This window comes from Penicillium macrosclerotiorum (assembly GCF_028827735.1).
Source record: "Penicillium macrosclerotiorum strain IBT 26536 chromosome Unknown utg000007l_segment0_segment0, whole genome shotgun sequence".
In the NCBI taxonomy this organism is placed as follows: Eukaryota; Fungi; Ascomycota; class Eurotiomycetes; order Eurotiales; family Aspergillaceae; genus Penicillium; species Penicillium macrosclerotiorum.
Window position 1 is genome coordinate 297,966 of NW_026643086.1, and position 20,386 is coordinate 318,351.

Consider the following 20,386-nt stretch of genomic DNA (forward strand, 5'->3'; position numbering starts at 1 on the left):
TGATGATCCGAGTAAGACATACGATTTAGTCCTGCGTGTGGTTCCTTTCTGTCAGTCTTTTCTTTGGATTGGAGGGGAGTAAGCTCCGATGAATCATGATGTTAACCCTCCTTTTTTTTTGATGCTTGTTCGAGTACTATACCTACTATGTTGTCTAGTTGAGACCGCATTTCTTTACACCTTGCTTTAAGCAATGGCATCGAAAAATGAATAGATCAAGTCGTACGTATGTAAACGATATTTGCATTTTTAAGAGACCCTTGCCCTCAGTCATGAAATTTCAAGAGTCTATGAGGATATTCGCTCGATTATTATTTACCATTCATTCTCCTGAGTCTCAGTCTCAAATAGCAAACCATCTCCCATCTGGTATCAAACAATACGCAAGATAGCTACAGGGGAAAAAAACTTTGACATCACATATCCTTTAGTTGCTGGAGAACGTTTTCTAAGTTTCGTCGACTAGCACTTGCATTTTGGGCAAAATTGGCTAGATCATCGTTATGGATTAGTAGTCGTAAGAGAGGGAGGATTGGTGACTGAAATATACCATCAAGAGTGTCATCTAAAACTATCTCATGCATCTTTCCGCTCATGAATAAAGTTGCAGGGCTTGTATTTGACTCTGCTTGGTGAGGCATTTATTGAGGGACATAGAGTCGGGGTAGCTTGACAATCCTAGCATGAAAAAAGAGACTGTTGTTATCAGCTGTACAAGGCTTTCGCACCTTAACGACTTACCCAAACCAAAGTGCTGCGAATCATGAAAATAAGTGAGTTTACATCTGTCTTCGGAAATAGCAGCAGAAGCAGAAGTAAAGGGGCTAGCAGCGCAGAGTGCACTGCCAACACCTGGATCAATCAAAACGTAGGTTTCTCCTGGGTTACCAATGATAACAGGCACCTTTCTAGTAACCAGATCACCTGTCGCATCATAGGCAGTGAAATCAGTTGTGACCCGATGAAAATATCGCGCGGTATTGGTTCAACTGGTGCTGCGCAGGGGAGTGAAGGACCGAAAAGCGCAGCGTAACATATCGGGTCTGAGTGAACAAAGAGTCAAGTAAGTGAGGAGACAGACAATAGCTTCGCATATAAGGTGTACAATGATCCCTGATGGCTGCGGAATAAGTATGGATTAAAGAAGCCTGTAGCCGATGCTCTTACTGTCGTCTATTAAGAAGCTTGGTCTCGGCGCAGAAAAATAAATATGCAAATTGGGAGAAGCTCGACTGGTGTGCTGAGTCTGGTTGTAGTAAGCCTTCTCCTTTGGACCAAGTTTTGAAGATGGCTCGGTCGGTACATCATAGATGTGCAAAAAGGTCGTTGATGTGTATGATATGTATTCGAACGGTTCTCATCACGTGCTTGGATGCTTGCAACCTGGTCAAACGCTTGCTAGTATAGCTACATAGATTGGAACAAGATTAAAGGAGTGGAGCCAGTAAAGGGAATGTGTTTTAGCGCGGGAGCATCCAAGCGGCAACTACACGATATTCATTGGTTGGAACCCGCCAACTGGGGCTGGTGCGGGAACTTCCGTGCGGCGAGCGATCTTGGCACTTCGTTGTCGCTGCTCATTGGCAAGTTTGCCTCCACCAGCGCCTACAATGCCCGGCCGTAAATGGAGAAAAAGTGAATATCACATGAGTCACTTACTGCATTGGGTGGCTTTTGTCCACCGCATGCATACCTCAGGGCTCCGACGGTTTCTAATCATTCCAAATAGGCGCCGCTTTCATGCGTCAGTGTCCCTTTTCTGTCTTCCATTCTACCCGCTCTACTTTCTCTTCCCCGATTGCCAGTAAACCGGCGACTCGCAAGCTTCTGCCCCCTCTCGAAATGATCTGTGCACCCTGGTGTCCGGATACACGACACCGCAACTGAGCATGACAATATCAACGACCCAGCTACGTTTGGGACGACTGTTGCTCGTGTTCCTTGGGGTACTCGCCATCGCCTGGAGGTTCTGGCCATTCCCGTACAAGCCTCACTCCACCACCCATCCCCAGCAGGCCTGGGATGACCTTACAGCCATTGAAAATCAGACATTGGGAGTAAGTATTATTTGACGCAAAGGAATGGTTTCGTCTTCTCACAAATCTGCAGTTTGGGAAAGTTTTTGCCATTAATCTGCCCAGCCGACCGGATAAGCGCGATAACATTGTCTTGGGCTCGTCTGTTTGTGATTTCCTCGTCGATTGGATCGATGGTGTGCTCCCGGAAGAAATTAACCCCAAGTCCTATCCATATGTTCGTCTCGAATATTGTCGATTTGTCGCTATGGACTCGCTAATAATCACTCAAATCTAGAATTGGGATCAAAGCCACAAGCCGACTGAATACGCTGCCCGTCGGGCGCATGTCAACGGAATGAAACGGTACATAACAAACATCCCGTTCAAGGAAGTGAGCCAAAGTGAATGCTGATAACGTATTAGTATTGTTGAGAACAGGATAGGAAGCGCAATCATCATGGAGGATGATGCTGACTGGGACGTCAATATCAAGGTACAACTTCAAAACTTCGCCCTCGGGGTTCGGGCCCTCCAAGGCACGTATGAGAGTCTGACTACCTCCCCATACGGGGACGATTGGGATATTCTCTGGCTCGGTCATTGTGGTATCGAATGCAAGACCGACTTGCCCTTCTATCAAACCCCGCATGACCCTACTATTCCTGAACCTCGGCATTTCCTTCCCTACTGGCGTGATACTCCTCCAATTGAACGACCGGACCATGCCCGGCTGACTTGTACTGCCAAAGATGGTGTATGCTCAAGCATGTATGCTGTGACTTATCACGGCGCTCAGCGGATCCTTGCTGCACTGTCAGTGAATCCTTCCGGCCTTGCCGAGGAGATCGATATTGGTGCGCAATTCGACGTGTCTCTAGGCCGCATGTGCGGGAATGGGTATTTGCGCTGTTTTGCACCATATCCTTCCTTGACAGGAATTTTCCGTCCTGCTGGAAGCGCAGAGAAAGTATCTGACATTCATGACGAGAAGGGAGAAGCTGTGGGTTTTGCTAGTTGGGGAGTACTATACAGCACCATGCTGAATGTGAAGCAAATTCTCAATCGAGAGCCTGTGCACGCAACATGGGATGACGTTGAGAGGCCACAGGTTGTTCCACATACGATCCCCATTGGGAAGGGCTCAGTTTATACAACGGGACAAGAGGGGCAACGCGAGATTGCGTCGGTTGCTGTTGATGAGGAACGACGAAGTCATAGAGCGACACATGTGCGTATATAGAGTGGCTGGCCCACATGAGCGATACCTTTTAATTTATGTCTCGGACTGCTTCTTTCATTATTCTGACGTGATTTCAACATATAAGGAACACTTTAATCTATTCTGTTTGTTCTTCACTTAGTTTTGTCCCATCTGATTCATTTCTCTAATGAAATCTCTTTTTAAAACAATCCATCGAAACTGGGTTGTATATCCACTCCATTGGCTATCTGAACATATCCATATTTGCAGAATTAATGTTGAATGTGGATTGCGGGTACTGCCGCAGTCTAATCAGGAAATTACGCATGAGCACTCTAGGCTTTAGTATTCAGCCTACCTAATGGCCGATGGTTCCTCGAATTTCCATCTCATTAAGAGAAAACAGCGGATTGGTGAGATGAGATTACCCGGAAGTGCAATGTATCATGCAAAATCGATATAAATCGAATCTGAAAGCCAGATAAGTTCGCCTGACTACGAACCCGTTGCCTAGCATGCGAATCTAGACGCATCCACCTGTGTTCTTTCAATAAAATCGCCCCTGTATAGCGGGGCTCCAAACTTGCCTTGGGCACACCCCGCGTCGGACCTTGTCAACACTAGCTGTTCGTTGCCACAAAAATGATCCAGGTCACACTACTTTACGATCAAATTATTGATTATTGATTTATTGATTGATTCACATTCACGGGTTTTGTCAATGTCTAAGAGGATCTATCTACCGCCTCTACGACGTCCATTGCTAAGTATACGTGAAATCCGAAACTTCATATGCGTCACAATGTCCACTATCAACGTCGAAACTGGAAAATTTGCATTGTGCCATCTTACCAATACTGTTCGAAAAAAAGGCATTTTGTCCATCAAGAATTAAACTCGCAGTATCACTGCAGACAAACGTTCTCAATTCTCCGGAGAAATGAGCTGTAGATGATAACGTCCTATTAGTACTTATACTATTCATAAATTATCCTTTGTTTCAACTTACGATCGCAATTTCCATCATCGACTTCAGCAAATGAGTTCGGTTGCTGACCATGACAGTCCCATAGTTTATGATCATCGTCACCTATTTCGAAATAGCAATTTGATCCATCGGAGGAAAGCTTGATTTCAGCGATAACTGCCGATGTAGCGACTGTTGAGCTAATACAGAGGCTAGCAGCTAGAAAAGAAATAAAGAAATGCATGTTTGGCTAAAGGGATAGAGTTCTGAGATTATTAGAAAAGAGGATATAGGATCTTCATATATATACCTGATTCCGGAAGAGGGACCCCTTTTTCTTCGCTATATATCTATAATTAGTCGTAATAAATTTCCAACGTAAAGTTCATTGATTCACTTTCTCCTGGCGCATTTATATAATAAGTTAGTTCTATAATGAATCTCCAACCAACATAAGTGGATTTCATTAACTTTAACTCGCCTTCTCCTGGGGCGTACGTCTATAATAAGTCAGTTGTAATGAATTTCCAACCAACACAAATGAAGTTCATTGGCTCGCTTTCACCTGGCGCGTATATGTATAATTAGCTGGTTATAACAAATTTTTAAGCAATATGAATCGAGCTCATAATGCAAAAATATAATATAGATATTAGTTGATTAGACTGAGTTGAATGAGACTGTCGCTTGGCAAAAATCGAATGTCTGCGATATCTCGACAACCACGGGCCCAAGGACATTGAGATATAGTTTAAAAACCAATAAAACTCGTAGCGCTAGCTTCTGATACTAATTCCACATTATTCTGTCGGTAGTAAGGTAGGTTCATACAGTCCCCTGTGGCCCCTAAGTCTATCATCACTGTGGTTGTTTGATAATTTTAGGTTAGTTTTGATCGTGAAGTGAGCTCCCAAGTCTGTAGCTGCAAGCTATTTGAATTCTTTTATCCTCCGATTCTCAACCTAGAGTCTCCGAATATGAGGGTTTCCATCGCGGTTTTTTCTCCCAACGTAAAGGTCTTGGTTCAAGATTTCGCTTTGACCTTGCCTGCGGCGTGAAGCAAACTCCCATGATCGTAACATCTAATGACTACCCTGAGGTCCTGCTCGGGGTGTCGTGCATATCCGATGTAGGCAAAGGTACAAGATTAAAGGAATACCCGCTTCTTCGCCTGCTTGTATGGTACGCCGCATATATTTGGAATACAGCGTCGTAACACGCTATTCCAGGCTCTCAAGGATATTCAACGCCCCCTGAGAAACTCAGATAGCGAGAAATCTCATAATCGAATATCTCGATCTATTGCATCACTTCTTTAGATGCCCATACTGTACCCCTTCCGGATTGTCAAGTTTTAATGATTGAAATCAAATAAATCGTCTAACTTTTGCTTACAATATAACTTTCCTACTGCAGAGAATCCACTCTCCTTATTATTTCCCTAGTTCGTAATTTCTCATGCTACACGCTGTAATTTCCATTTTTTGAAGCACAATATTTACATTTGACTCATCTGTAATTTACTCGGGTCATCACAGAGACTTGATATTTAGCTTAATATGCCCGGTATCACTTTCTATCGGGTCTGGAGAAGAAGATTCTTTTCAGGAATACGTCCACTCGGTAAAATCAAATTGTGCATGTAAATGTCAGACTTCGAAGTATGCTTGAAACTTACTGGATTTCCAAGCCAAGCCAATGCCAACAGCATTTTTATTCAACATTTCCCACGGATACAAAAGACGCAAAATCAAGGTCAGCCATACGTAAATTTGAAAGAAATACGGCTCACATATGATAGGTAGTACCTGCAAAACAGAGCGACAGATTCTCGTGAGGGATTCCTCACGAGAATCTAACAACAAGGGTATATGGTTACATCATAGCCCAAGATACAAATGGCTTGGCCCGTGACCAGCGAAGGGAGTCGTGTTGTTGTAATTAGAAGTCATTGATTCTGTCGCAATATGCGAGGTTGGATGTCCTGGGAGCGCCAGCTCAAATTATAGGGGAGAAAAAAGTATGGGATATGATTGACTACCAGCTCAGTGGGGCAAGGCCTAGAATGGTGGGCTAGCATTGTCTCGTGAATCACTACATGAAACATACCCCGGAAAAGGGTCCAGGTGGGCGAAGAGCAAGGGTAATTGAGTTGGTTGGTGTTGGTTCAACGAATCCACTTCATTGATGCCTGTTGGTAATCACGTTGGCTAATTATGATTAGTAGGATCAGGAAGGAGTATTGACTTGATTTTTGGTTGGTGTTGGTTCAGCGAATCACCTTCATTGATGCCTGTTGGGAATTATGTTGGCAAATCATGATGACTAGGATCAGGTGAAAAGGGAAACGATGATTAGCTAGTGGAGCTCCTAGTAGCCAAATTATCCCATATGAATGTGACTGGGCTTATATTAGTTGTATTATACACAAGATATAGGCGCAATGCTAATAATAGGAGTTTGGAATTCCTTAGTTGATATGTCCCTTTCTTGTAAAGTTCAAAGTATTTAAAGGAAACCTTAATGCGCTTTTTTTTACATATCAGTATTTGATAAGATCTTACGTTGAGATGTATCTATCTACCATCTTGTTGGTCCCTAGTATCCTCGCTATCTTAGCTACTGCTCAAGAAGTGACGATAAAGACCGAGTAAAATAAGTATCTTGATCGAAATATTTGCTATCTCCAAGCCGACTCACTTTATGGCTGCTTGGAAACAACCGATGAATGGTTTGCAAGTGGTCTGGGTGATGATCAAGACGATTGCTTTTGTAACTTAACCAAAGGCAGCTTAACAAATGAAATAAATTCCAATGGATACTTGCCTTTTATAGCATGGACAAACTCCCCTGGCCTGCTTGATTTACCAATCTCAAAACGTGGTGATGGCATCAGTCTGAAACTTCATGATGAATCCAAGATCACCTTTGTGGACACGGGGAGTAATATTGTAGCAACATGTGATTTGGGGGTGATGAAGGAGGGCGATCACTGCGAGCCAGTAGAAGAGTAAGTATTGTTGCAATTGTAACGGTATGAGAGGTGCTAGAAGAGCGATATATTCATATGAAGAATGAAAGAAAATGAAGGATGAGAATCGACATGTTTTAACCAGTAAAGGGAATTAGGAGTTACTCAAATCCCGATTACTGCCCTAAGCGATACTATGCATAGTAGTGCATTACGTCCTATGTACGTTTTCAGCCTGAATCAATTCCGAATATCATCGCCGACCTTAGTTGCTCCGTAACAGAAAGAGGTAGTATGTCTCTTCTATAATAAGCTATGAAGGATCTAGGAAAGGCGGCAACACAGGACAGAATACACCCGCTTCTAGTTAAGTTAGTAGGAGTCCTGGCTCCACCCAGGACCCAGGACAGCTTCCAGGCCCCAGGCCAGCCTCCCAGATGCATGTTTCAAGCGGCTCGGGGCAATACGCAATACGAGAAACCCGAATGGTTGGTCTAGAGAGAATTGGCGGTGGGGAAGGGAATCTTCTTGGCAGATGTACGACGCTGGAGTTGGGGGTGGCTGCTACTGGGGTGGCTCTCGGGACACACACTGGAGAACTCAACGATGGAATTATTTTCGAACCGTTAAACGAGAGAGCATGATTACTATTATTCCGTAACTCCGTAGTGTCCGCTGCAAACTCAAAAGGTCTAGAGACTCGCTGAACTAGCGTGGACGAACAGCTGTCGTCAGAAGGAATGGAAGTGCAGGAAGCTATCGGAGCGATCATCCCGGGTTAAGCATTCGCGGAACAGGCAACCATACCGCGTATGATCGACACGATGCTGGCCGCTTTTCTTTTCCAGGAACAGCATTCATCCAGCCGAAATACATGTTAAAAGCGACTGGAATGTATTGCGGTTCGCGAATGCGATCAGCTTGTCGAGAGCAGCGACAGGGGGAAAAATTGATCATAGCAGGTATATTCTTTGCCTGCACATAAAAAACCTTCTGTACGGGGCCAACAGCGTGGCTACATGTATATCCACGCACTGAACATGCGGTGTATCAGGATAATCGAAGCGTTGGCAGTATCCATACTATCGGACTGCCGGAGCACATCTATGCGAGTCCATGTATTTCCATCGTCCTTCAGACTCCATACAGATTGTCGAGGATAGGCAGCACCTAGGCGCTGATCACGGATCTCATCCTCCACATGCCTGTGATTTCGGAATATCAGCTTCAGCCACATGTGTGACTTGCTCCGACCGAACACGAAGCGAAAGGGACGACTCTCGGAAGACAAGTTTGGGGGATGGACCCAAAATGGACGAGGGCACAGACAGCCAATACCCCATGCGCCTCGAAACTCCCCCCCTGAAAATGAGCATTCGAATCCAAGAGAACCTGGGCAGTGTCGCAACGAGCAGTCTTCGTGGCTGAGACCATGGTCCGACCGAGACTGATTCACCCGGGCAATGGCCAAGCCACACACCAGATCAGATGCAATGGTGTGTGATGTCTGACGGGTAGCACTGTCTGCACTGCATTGCCCTTGCCCCTCCCCCCCTTTTTTCCTCTTCCCACGGAATGATATCAGATCCCCCATGCCTTCCGCCTGGTTTGTTTTCCAGGCTCCAGCCACGGTGGCTGTGTAATCTTGGAAAGGACAAAGGGTGGGCCGGTGGGATCCCCTGTGACGCGGATACTGACCCGCTCAGCCACGCATACTCGTACCGTACCCCGGTAGGGCCAGGTATTGGTATTTCCAGGAGCAGAAAGCCCCGAGATCGATCCTTGTCTCGGACCCTCGGAGCAACAGTCGTAGCGTGTCGATCAGAAGGAGCGGACAATGCCAAACATGCTCAAGATGCCAGGAGAGAGAGAAAGAGGGACGGATTACCCGACCGAACGGTAGTGGAGGAGTAATATCGGACTTGGCGATGGGGAAACAGAGGAGAGTGGCGGTTGTTGCAGTATTGCCTCCACTGTCCGATCCAAATATGGGGGTCGGAGCTTGGTTGAACAGCCTTTTTACTTGATAGCTTTCCTAGGGAATCCGAGCTTATGCTTTGGGTTTTTATTCGCACTAATTGGACCGCCCGTTTCTTTTTTTACTTCCTTTTTTTACTTCCTTTTTTTGGCTTTAGAAAAGCAAAACAGAAGATTTGTGTATATATGAGAACAGGATATACTGCGGTGGCATCTGACGCGGTGTCAGGAGCAAGTCTCCAGACGGTGGGAAAACGTATATGCGAAGGTATATTTATATATGCTCACGGCAGGACCTCGGGATTGAGTTTGTGAATACTGCATCGTTGATATCATATCACGGCGATCTATGACCATGATATACGCTAAAACGGACAGTGGGGCTGGATATCAATGGGCATCTTAACTCAACAGAAACCTAGACTAGACAGGCATTTTGCCGTGCATCACCGGGGAGTCTCTCTCTCGCTTGTCCTGTACCTGCCCCCTTCCTCCTTGGGCAGTCCATCACGTGATGATCCAGGGGTCTGATCCTCTGAGGCTGAACCGCGACCCCCCAGACTGAAATATACTCCGGCGGCCTGAGAGGCCTGAGGACTTGGAACTTGTGAGACTCCGGGGCGCTCACAGCAACGCGGCGACATCTTGTCCTCGGTACAGATTTTCTGAGGAAAGCCTCCCCACCCGGTAGAAACATAGTCCGTAGAAGGAACATTGATATGAATACGGAATCCTGATTACGATCATGGCTCCTTCACATCAATGGGCGTGGGGATTCTATAGACCGAGAGACCTCCCGGCGCTCTCCCGGGGTATATGGGTATAGTGCCCTGCAACGATGGGAACAAATGATAATGGCTATCGTTGTAGTATCCATGCACAAAGTGGCTTCCTCAATACCGAGGGCGAGCGGAAAGCGAAAATACCGGCCGAAATGGGTACTGGGCACATGGTTGAGAGATACCGACCGCCTCCTCAAAATAGGGCATCGGCTGGTCACCACAACACGCAATGCAGGGCTGGGCAATACCGAAAATACAATACAACAAATACCCTGATCGGTCCACTTGCAATCTTCCGTAACACGCTGTCACCAGGCACTCGTGGTTCACCCGCTTCCAAAACTTACTAAACTTACTAAACTTACTAAACTTACCATTACGCGCCAGCTCCCGGCGATGACACACGCGGATACCATCCAGATACACGATACCATCACTCTGTACTGCCACCGCCCAGGAGTCTGGCCTCTATCTCTCCTCCACCTCCAAGTCATCAAATATTCTTCCCATCCCCATCGGACATCTACGTGCTTTCATCCTCTCTTTCTTCTAGCTCTCGCTGCGTGCACTAGCTGGCTCTGTGTCCTTTGATCCTTTTCCGTGACCCTACGCCGTTGCGCCTCTTCCTATCATAGTACGGAGATCACCCTTTTCCTTTGGCCCTCTCCTCACCTCCCGACACACCCCCCCCTCCGGCAGCCTGAACCTGTCCCTTTCCCAACCCTCCCTACTGGCATATCTTCCCCCCTCCCCCCTCTCTTTTATCTCCAACACGTGCTACCTCCCCGAATCGCATTTGTCGTTGCGGTCTCCAACCCGACTATCACCCCCCTTCCCCTGAATTTTCCTTTAGGGAACTACTTCCCGCTGACTCTTCGTTGCGTGTCAAGATGGCCGAGATCCGTCGCAAGCTCGTCATCGTGGGCGATGGTGCCTGCGGTAAGACCTGTCTGCTCATGTAAGTACTCTGACATCAGAAGCCCCGACTCTGCATGCCCCTTGATCCCCTTCCTGTCGACCCGCAAACTTACCAATCTCCTTCGCAGTGTTTTCTCGAAGGGTACCTTCCCTGAGGTGAGCTTTCCACTGGGCCCCGACGCCCCCGAACTCCAATCTCCCATCTTCGCTATCAGCCCGAACCCAACACATGCTACTCACTCCGCTCCCCTGTTGTGTTCATCCGCCAAAACACCTATCTGACTATGATGCCGCCAGGTCTACGTCCCCACTGTCTTCGAGAACTACGTTGCCGATGTTGAGGTTGATAACAAGCACGTTGAGCTTGCTCTTTGGGATACGGCTGGCCAAGAAGATTATGACCGCCTCCGTCCTTTGTCATACCCCGACTCGCACGTTATCCTGATCTGCTTCGCTGTCGACTCCCCCGATTCTCTCGACAACGTCCAGGAGAAGGTGGGTGCTTAGAAACCAGAGACCCATCCCTTTTAAAGGGAGGGGGCCGCGAACTTCTTTATTTTTATCGATCGCAGGACCCGGGCTGACGTGGTCCTTTTTTATAGTGGATTTCCGAAGTTCTCCACTTCTGCCAGGGCCTTCCCATCATCCTCGTTGGTTGCAAGAAGGATCTGCGCCACGACCCCAAGACTATTGAGGAGCTGCACAAGACCTCTCAGACCCCCGTCACCGCTGAGCAGGTACGTTTTTGATCCCTCTCTCACAGCGTGATCTGCATTGCGAGGGCCAGCTGGCTAACGCGCTTTTGATTATTAGGGTGAGGAGATCCGCAAGAAGATCGGTGCCTACAAGTACCTCGAGTGCTCTGCCCGTACCAATGAGGGTGTCCGCGAGGTCTTCGAGGCTGCCACCCGTGCGGCCCTCCTGAAGGTCGGCAAGACCAAGGCCAACAAGAAGGGCAAGTGTTTGATCCTGTAAACTACCCCAGCAACCCGGCGCTCCGGCTCGAGCGAAAGACAGTCGATCAACAGCGGACATTCGGGGCCAATTTGGACATTCTGATTCCCTCCCCCGGAAAAAAAAAGGCGAGGATTGGGGGGGAAGAGACTACTTGGCCTGCATACGAGGATCGTGGATAATGTAGGATCTGGGTGCCTCAAGTCATGAAATCTCCATTTCCTTCCCCCTCTCCTTTCCCCTTCTCACAAATTCCCCCAATTCCCTGCCGTTGGTCGCAGATCCTTGTGTTTCTTTTTGCCTTTATTTTGCAGAATTTGTCTAGGGAGGCGTTGTCTTCATCATAACCCTGTGGGCTTTTCTCTTTTTCCCTATCCCCTGTCTACTCTTCCCTGCTTCTACCTGGCCCTTTTTTTCAATCCGATACCGTGGATCACAAATGACAAAGTGCCCCAAATTGCGCGGCAGTATAAACCATAAACAAACCAAACCAAACCAAACCAAAAAAAAAACCAGCGACCAAGACGTGTGTCCTCAACCACCGGAATGGTAGCGCTGATCTGTGGACTGGCGCATCACGTTGGTATACACGTTCGTGCCTCTTATGCTCTAATTTCATTTCGCCTGCTTCCCTAATATCCCGTTCCCTTGTTTGAACCTCTGCGCCCCCCCACGTCCCCCCCCTTGTGTGATGATAGATTCTCGTTCCCCTTCAGATAATTCCTTCCCCAGCAAAGAGCTTGTCTTGCCTTCTTCCCTCTTTCACCTCCCCCTTTAATTCTATGATTTTATTTGAAGATAATACATGGAACTTCTCCTCAGCTTGTTTTTGCATGTATTCTCCCCGCTCACTACAACGTAGACTTACGAAAAACGAACAACAGTGAGAATCTAGCCCCAGCTACATAGATCACCGTCAATGACGCCCCGATTTCTCATTGACATATTTATATGTATGGCCCTAGACCCGCAAGATACTAGATGTACATCGAGATATACATGGTATCGCCACATGAACCCCGAAACCACCACAGCACAGCACCCCTATGTAAACGCAAAGACCCGGAGGAGGCATCCCGCGACTGGCTGTACAGACAACTGATCAGGGGCGGGGGAAGATGGAAGAAAAAAAAAACAAGAGAAAATGATCATATGCAGACAGGAACGGTCGGAATAGCCCGAAAACCGAGACCCGAGAAAGAAGAATTGGGATGGTCACCGGTTCAAGCTTAGTAGCCCCTCGATATACCGTCGTGCGTCTATCCCAAGGCCCTCTGCTAGTTTCGACGGAGTGATATCCTGAGCCCGAGGCTTGGATGAGGCTCCGCCGAGGTCGCGGAAGAAGCGGGCGCCGCTGCTCATCCGGCCATGACCAGAGGGGGAAATATAGTCACTTGCTTTGCGGACGAGAAAGGCTTCCTGGGGCTCTGGGGTGGGATCTGAGGAAGGATGGTGGGTGGACTCCACATCCAGGGAGGAGAGGGCTGTAGATGAGGAGGCGGATGAGAGTGCTGGTGGGAGAGTTGAGGGATTGGTCTGAGGGAGGCGAACCCAGACGATCCACCATCCGCGGCTGGTTTTGCATGTGCGTTCGAGTTCTTGCGGGCGTGAGCGGGTGTCAATGTATGTGCTCAAGAGGCGATGGTGGATGACCAGGCTTTCGACACGCGACCATTGCGTTGTACTCGGTGGTCGGGAGGGTGAAGGAGAAGGCGTGCGTGGAGTGTGGGATGGGCCCTGAGGATGAGAGGGGCTGCTTAGGCTGGGGATGTTGGGGATAGAGGATCGAATGGTTAGGTTTGATGGATCATAAACGAGGTCGTAGACAGGTTGAGACCGAGTGGAGAAACGCTTGCTTGGATCTGTGGCGGTCTCGTGCATGGAGATGCGTGAAGCGGCAGTTTGGGGAGAGGTGGATGCCACAAGAGGTTTTTGGAGGGGGCCTAGTTGGTGATGAATGCTTGAGTATAGTGATGGGGAGGATAAGCCCGGAGTCTCCGGGTCGAAAAGGAAGGTGAACATGAAAGGTTGATGCTATTGAAACGTCAATTAAATGAACAAGGAGATGACAACGATACAAGACTTACCACATAGATGACTGCTTCAAGCTTCTTCATATTCTCGTCAGGAAAGCCCGCCAGACGTATATGGAGAGACCGATGAACTATACGGCTCTTTTGCTTGCCGGTTTCTAACTGAGGCCCTGGAGTTTCTTCGTCCAAGTCGTCTAGAGTGTCCAGATCGTCACGAGGCCCAAGCACGAAGTGACCAGAGGTGCTGTTTTTTGTCTCGTTAGGATGATCTCTGGACTGTAAACCATTCGCAATTGGAAGTAATGCAGTATTAGAAGCATGCGTGTTCTGCTCCACATTGGTGACTGCTTCTCCGGGTTCACTGGGAGGCGAAGCCAAGGAAGATGGGGTCGCGGACTTGGAGAAACTCCAGGAGGAACCGTATCCAAGAGTCAAGTATTTCATGACCGTGTCAGTTCCAAAGGTTGGCTTATCCCCTTCTTGATCGCCCCCATCTAGTGAACTGTCGATCTCTGTTTCTAATATAGCCCCCTTCTGATCTTCCGGAATAGATCGTGGCGCCGGCGCAGCCATCACAAGTGGACGAGGTATTCCGGGCGTATGACTGCGCTCCGGCGAGGAAGGTTGAGCTTCGCCTTGGGGTACGGATGCAGTGCTGGCTTCAGCAAAATGCTCTCGTTGCTTCCGTGGTTTCCTTCGACGTAGTGAACATGGATCGCGCTTGATTCCATATGCTGCATCGCCATACCGGTAGACCGTTTCTATCCAGTGAGATAAGTGTGCCAAGGACTGCCTTGAGATAGCGCCGACGCCTGCGAAGACAATGCCATCGGTAGGCCGAGGATCAGTATCAGAGCCTAGCCACGCGCTGTCGCCATTGCTTTGGATGGCTGGCGGCGAGTCTCCAGCTTGTCTCGGCAGGTCGCCAAACCTCGAGACAAGTAAATCCACCAGCCCATCTGTCCTGTGAACAAAGTCTTCGAGAACTTCCCGTTCACCACTCCCCCACTCCTCCTCTCCTACGCCAATTCCCAGTTCCCCACCTGCTGCAAGTTTGATTCCGTTATAAATCTCGACGATAGGGTTTCCTGACAAGAGTATTTCCCAATTCCACGCAAATTTCTCCCAAAATCGCTCTATGAATAGACAGAACGAGGACCTGCCAACGCGGCTATATAGTGCGCTCAAGGAGAAGTCGTGGAGGAGAAGGAATGTCGAATGCGCACGACGTAGCTGCTGGATGAACAGATGCGGGGGGCCCATTTCCCTTGCTGAATATTGAAATGAAGAAGTCCCGGTATTGTTGCTTGAAGATGTCTGGACGTCGGCAGGTAATCGAGTAAGATCGACAGACTATCTTTGGCTCAGCTATGATTCTTTGGCGTTGCGGTTGTAGTCATGCTTACAGCGACAATCCACCAGTCCTTTTCTAGTTCAAGCACCATAACGCGTGCCTTATCGGTCTCGACATATTCCAGGGTTTTACCCGACGAGAAATTACTATATAGCAGGCCTCGTAAGTTTGGTTCGCAACACAACGCCGGGAAGTTATGCCCACCTCGCGAAGTTCACCATTCCCTGCGCCAAGCCGATCTGGCGCAGCCTCTCGTTTTTGTCATCACCGGACCGCTTGTTATCATCATCCCCAGCACCCGAATCCTCGGCACGATTGAGGTGGTCCGCTCTCGAAGTGTAGAACACGATCTGGTCCTCTAGTGTCTCGTCGGTGGGGCCGAGGGTTGGGTTGTAGATGGCAAGGAAGGAAAGTTGCGCGGGGATCGCAGAATCGGTCTCGAGTTCAGGCATCGCATCGTTAGTACTTGCAGCTTGGATCAAGCGATCACAAAGCAGCTCTTGCGTGAGTTCGTTTGCGATCAGGTCGTGGAACCGATGATGTTGACACCGTCACGTGGTGCCTTATCGATAAGTCGTCAGGTCGCGCGAGCAGCGAGTGGCAGCTCCGGCGGACTACTGCAACTTTCTTTAACCAAAAATGTTCGTGGTACGAGGGACCAGTACATGGAGCCTTTGTAGGCACTCATATGACAGTAAATGGCCTGTTCTCAGGGGCTATTCCACAAAGTCATATGATCCTCTCCGGATTCTCTTTTGCGGCTCCGACGATTTCAGCATTGCGTCCTTAAGAGCTCTCCATGCCTATCATTTGAAGCAACCAAGTCGAATCGCCTCCATAGATGTGGTTTGTCGACCAGGTAAAAGGGTCGGAAGAGGGTTGAAAAAGATTCGAGAGGGTGAGTGATCGATTGGAAGATAATTTAGTTGCTTCGACGCTCTAAGTATAATACATCCAGTACCGATCAAGGAGGTGGCATCTGCTCTTTCACTCCCAATTCATGAAATCGATACATTCACAGGGTGGACGGTAGGGCTAACTTCCTCTTTCCATATATTCGTGCTCATTTTATTAGCCCCCTGTCACTTCAAATGGCCCTGTCAATTTGATCATTGCCGTCTCCTTCGGTCTGTTTGTCCCGCCACGGATTCTCAATGCTGCCAAATATGGGGGTTTGAATGTCCACCCCTCATTGCTTCCTGAGTGGGTTCATCTTATAGACCGCTCATGTTTTTCTTGACGGACATTGATTCATATCTCCCAGCTTCCGCGGCCCAGCGCCCCTGCACCATACTCTTTTAGCAGGAAGAACGACGACTGGTGTAACACTTCAGACACTACACCATAAGAATTTTGACCATGGAATAATTATTTCTCAAACGCCGCCTCCTGGATTCGATATTCCCAACCCAGAATCCTGTACTGTACCCCAGTTACTGGATCTAGTTGCACCGAAAGGAGCTCAATTACTTGTGGATGGTATCAAGAACGGACTTTTTGTGCCACCATTGAGAGACGCTGGATGGAGCTCCCATGAAAGTGAAAATCCACTCATACATGCTGCTAAAATCAAGCCCGAGGACCGACACGTTGATTGGGCCAATTGGACCCTAATGGATTTCAATCGTTGTAACCGAGTCCTTGGGTCTCTTTGGAGCAAGGCTCTTGTTTCCACGAACCATGCAGATGGAAACCCCTCCTTTCAGCAAAAACGGGTAATTCTGACAGACATTGAGGAAGTTGATCCACCTAAAGGATCGGAAATTTTCTCGGTTGTCCCAGGACTCCCTTTCGTGAATGCCCCTCGCCCGGTTGAGCCAAAAAAGAACCGAGCTCTTTATGTGTTTACTCGCGATAGCAAGGTACTGCGTGTCAATCAGATGAAAGTGGAGGGTGAGCCCGTCGCCGAGGGACTTCGCGCTGCAATTAAAGCTCGCATGTTCGGCGACCAATCGTTTCGATCCGGTGGTGCCGAATTTACTACTTTCCGCAATCCTCTTACATGAGAACGAAGGGAAAATGTACAAAATTGTTGTATTCTATCAATATTATACCCTACAAATCTATGACCTGGACCTATCGTGCAGATAACTTTTGTACCCTAAAAGGCTAGCTGCACTTGAATGGTCTGATTGTTTGATATTATGGAAGCCGAATAATATTTATCAGATTCCAAAACCAGAATCTAAAATTTATCGTCAACTTTGAAATGCTCTCCGGAGTATATCAGAAAAAGGGGGGAGGGGGGCTCATACCGACTCGGACCGCTTGTCCTGTCATAGAGGAATTCTTTGCAATGGACAGAAACGCGTCCGCAGTGTCCTCAACTTCGGGCTGGAAAAAGAGATGTGAGAACAGAACATAGGGGCAACAACGATTGCGTTCGACTTACAACATGCTTGAGAGCTGTCGATGATGTCCAACCCTCGATCTTCTCAGGGGAGAAGCGCTGGCCCTAAAGTGCTGTCAGTCATTTGATCAGGTCCCACTAGCATATAAGAATTTCGATACCCATTCAGTGAGCAGGAGGCCGGGGCAGACAGCGTTGACTCGAACCTTAGGGCCCTGTGATTTTGCTAGACTCTTCATGAGATGGATTGCTGCATACTGCATTAGTAGGGCATTCTTCGGTTTGAGCGTATAGTGATTGACGTACATGCTGCCTTAGTCACCGCATAAGGCAAACTGCTTCCGCTGGGAGTAACGCCCTAGCATTATGACACTATTAGCAGGCAATTTTTGATTGTCCATGGTGGTTTCAGAACGAACTGCTACAGATGAGGTGATAATCATAGCACCACCCTCTGGGTTAGCATTGAAGGTAGGCAAAGCCGCCTTGAATAGATGGAAACTGCTCTTGACATTGATGGTCCAGCACTTTTTTTTTTTCAGTCAGTATATAGACCATATATCAGGGTGTCCTGCCAAATGCACCTTGTCCCAGTCATCATCATCCATGGCATCCAGGTCACTGAAGTTGGTCATTTTTGTCCACCCCTAACTCTCGCATTAGTAAAAACCGGGCAAAAAAAAAGCAGATTGCTCTTACGGCATTTGAAATGATAACATCCAATCCTCCTAGCTGTTCAATGGTCGAATCGACAAACTTGATACAATCATTCTTGTTTCCTGCGTCCTGTATCCAAGTTCAAAATCATTAGCAATTCCATCAGGTCTCAGCCTCACTGAAATTCCAGGAGCTTAGAAGTAGAAGCCACATACGCCCTGGATAACAATCGCCTTCACATTGTACTTGGACGAAATCTCGGATGCAACCTTGTCGGCAGTCTCCTTGCTCGACATATAGTTGATAGCGATGTTGCTTCCTTCCGCGGCGAACTTATGCGCGACGAGAGCACCGAGGCCTCTATATTGAATTGCAATGAGCTAGAGATTTAAACCAGAGGGAATGCATGATTCCCTTGCATAAGAGTAGATCTTACCGCGAGCCACCTGTGATCAGGACATTTCGGCCTACCAAAGAGTACGGCATGGTTGATGGATTAGACAGTCGAGACGCTCTTCATACAAAATGATGAACTCAGTCACCTTATGAATAGTATCGCCCTGGACCCAGAGGAAGATTTTGATAATTCTTAGAAGTTTGTCACCGCAATGAGGGGAAATGCGGGGTCAGTTACGTGATGCTCGAGAGACGCGGAAGATAACCAGGACTGGCGAGATTGCCGACGGGATGAATTCCGATGCCGACAATTTCCCCTCCACCTCCGGGTATATAGTGTTGATAAGTCCGACGGTCTTCTATCTAGACTGAAATTTATATATGGCTACAGTATGGATATTCCTAAGAACGATGATAAGAGGTTGGTTACCAGATGGGGCTTTTCCTTAATCCCCACATTCGGTATGTGGAGGAGGAAAACTCCCGCCGACTCAAGCTCGGCATTGTCGCCCCCGAGTACGAAACGGATTTTCAGAGAAAGCTTTGTATTTTTTGCCAGTGGAAGGTGATTTTTTTTTTTGGAGAACTGAATGTCAAAAAATCAAGCACATGTATATGTTTCGTAAAAGATTAGCGTCACCCCGTGAAGTTTAGAGGACAACCCAGCCAGCATACTCGGTTCTCTTCATTCCCGGCCACGCTCGCCGTCCAGCCAGGTCGGGCCATTGGACAAGAAACTTGTCAGCTAACGGAAGCAGGATGACTCCAGATGTGCTCAATTTCTTGACACGGGCCCATGATTCCACGAAAACGGTCCGAAGCCTCGACACTTGAGGCTTGGACTGACGACCAGTGACCCATTGGGGAATAAAAATGCAAAAACGAATCACTTTAGCGGCGAGTATCATACACACAGCGACTGCCGGGCCGTTGGAAAGAATAATATCGGGGTAAGGTGAGGGGTATTTCGCAGGAAGGGGGGTCAGGTCGGGGTGTCGTCGGAGAAGGACGAGGATACACGCCCAGAAGCATTGAAGCGTCGAGAAAGGAGCTGTCCAGTATGATTGATGCACCCTGCGTGCGCGTGGAATAGTTGCAATGCTATATGAATTTCCCTCCTTACTATGTCTCGCTTCGAACTCGGCGGCTTTGACAGCGCTGAAGTTGTCGCCGGAAGTTACCACGTAGGTTCGATGAGTGTAGGCCGGAAAGCCGAGATTCTTTTCTAGCATGTAGAACATTTCCGCTGTGTGACCACCGCTGCCCAATACCACGAGGAGATGGACAGGTGTGCCCCTGTGACGAATTTTGGGTATCGGGGAATTGTGGGAGAGGAATAGCGAAAGGAAGATGGCCTAGGAGAGTCCAAAGTCAGTACCGCAGTCAATGTTCATGTCATGCTCAATTTGAGATAGCAGCCATACGAGGGGTGCAAGGAAGCAGAATAGAGCTGCGGGGACCAGCATCTGTAAGAAAAGTCCCCAGAACATCTGCTCTACAGACGCCATGATGTCACTGCCGGGAACGACTCGGAGATGGTCAGGGTGTGTCGGGGTTGCTATGAATGAGGGTGCATTTTTGATGGGTAAGAGAAAGGCCGGAGGGCGATTTCAAAAAATCTCAGGTCAAACGAAAAACCTCAGGCCCAGAAAGGCGGGAAGCGTTTCTTTTGGGCAAAATTGAAGCCGTCGCGTCGCAACACCGCAACACGTGCCGAGTGGTCTGTGCAGCCCGGAGTTAACTGTTTTACTTGATTATTATTTCCTCGATCTCATCGCGCTCTCCTCCCTTGATCCCCACCGCCACAA

At 48.1% G+C, this 20,386-nt stretch overlaps 7 protein-coding genes across 7 annotated transcripts; 3 read left to right on the forward strand and 4 right to left on the reverse strand.

The window, feature by feature from the left end:
- Positions 1-641: 641 nt before the first annotated feature.
- N7462_006926 (uncharacterized protein) lies at positions 642-1,094 on the reverse strand (the record flags this gene model as incomplete). The annotated part of the gene is made up of 3 exons (XM_057078644.1): positions 642-678; positions 738-924; positions 959-1,094. The coding sequence occupies 3 exons, from the start codon at positions 1,092-1,094 to the stop codon at positions 642-644; spliced, it is 360 nt and encodes a 119-aa protein (XP_056931314.1).
- Positions 1,095-1,889: 795 nt separating this feature from the next.
- On the forward strand, positions 1,890-3,258 carry N7462_006927 (uncharacterized protein; the record flags this gene model as incomplete). Its single annotated transcript, XM_057078645.1, has 4 exons — positions 1,890-2,057; positions 2,110-2,253; positions 2,314-2,381; positions 2,442-3,258. The coding sequence occupies 4 exons, from the start codon at positions 1,890-1,892 to the stop codon at positions 3,256-3,258; spliced, it is 1,197 nt and encodes a 398-aa protein (XP_056931315.1).
- A 7,548-nt stretch (positions 3,259-10,806) lies between these two features.
- Positions 10,807-11,809, forward strand: rho1 (Rho family GTPase RHO1; the record flags this gene model as incomplete). Its single annotated transcript, XM_057078646.1, has 5 exons — positions 10,807-10,874; positions 10,963-10,990; positions 11,132-11,329; positions 11,437-11,571; positions 11,648-11,809. 5 exons carry the CDS (start codon positions 10,807-10,809, stop codon positions 11,807-11,809), a joined length of 591 nt encoding a protein of 196 aa, XP_056931316.1.
- Positions 11,810-13,003: 1,194 nt separating this feature from the next.
- On the reverse strand, positions 13,004-15,645 carry N7462_006929 (uncharacterized protein; the record flags this gene model as incomplete). The annotated part of the gene is made up of 4 exons (XM_057078647.1): positions 13,004-13,822; positions 13,876-15,174; positions 15,228-15,321; positions 15,380-15,645. Coding segments are annotated over 4 exons (2,478 nt in total), but the record flags the coding sequence as incomplete, so codon positions are not given.
- Positions 15,646-15,814: 169 nt separating this feature from the next.
- On the forward strand, positions 15,815-17,181 carry N7462_006930 (methionyl-tRNA formyltransferase; the record flags this gene model as incomplete). The annotated part of the gene is made up of 3 exons (XM_057078648.1): positions 15,815-16,073; positions 16,134-16,197; positions 16,440-17,181. 3 exons carry the CDS (start codon positions 15,815-15,817, stop codon positions 17,179-17,181), a joined length of 1,065 nt encoding a protein of 354 aa, XP_056931318.1.
- A 220-nt stretch (positions 17,182-17,401) lies between these two features.
- N7462_006931 (SDR family NAD(P)-dependent oxidoreductase) lies at positions 17,402-18,668 on the reverse strand (the record flags this gene model as incomplete). The annotated part of the gene is made up of 9 exons (XM_057078649.1): positions 17,402-17,509; positions 17,568-17,630; positions 17,687-17,775; positions 17,832-17,883; positions 17,945-18,052; positions 18,110-18,172; positions 18,225-18,311; positions 18,398-18,542; positions 18,619-18,668. The coding sequence occupies 9 exons, from the start codon at positions 18,666-18,668 to the stop codon at positions 17,402-17,404; spliced, it is 765 nt and encodes a 254-aa protein (XP_056931319.1).
- A 560-nt stretch (positions 18,669-19,228) lies between these two features.
- N7462_006932 (glycosyltransferase family protein) lies at positions 19,229-20,086 on the reverse strand (the record flags this gene model as incomplete). Its single annotated transcript, XM_057078650.1, has 2 exons — positions 19,229-19,933; positions 20,003-20,086. 2 exons carry the CDS (start codon positions 20,084-20,086, stop codon positions 19,229-19,231), a joined length of 789 nt encoding a protein of 262 aa, XP_056931320.1.
- Positions 20,087-20,386: the final 300 nt, after the last annotated feature.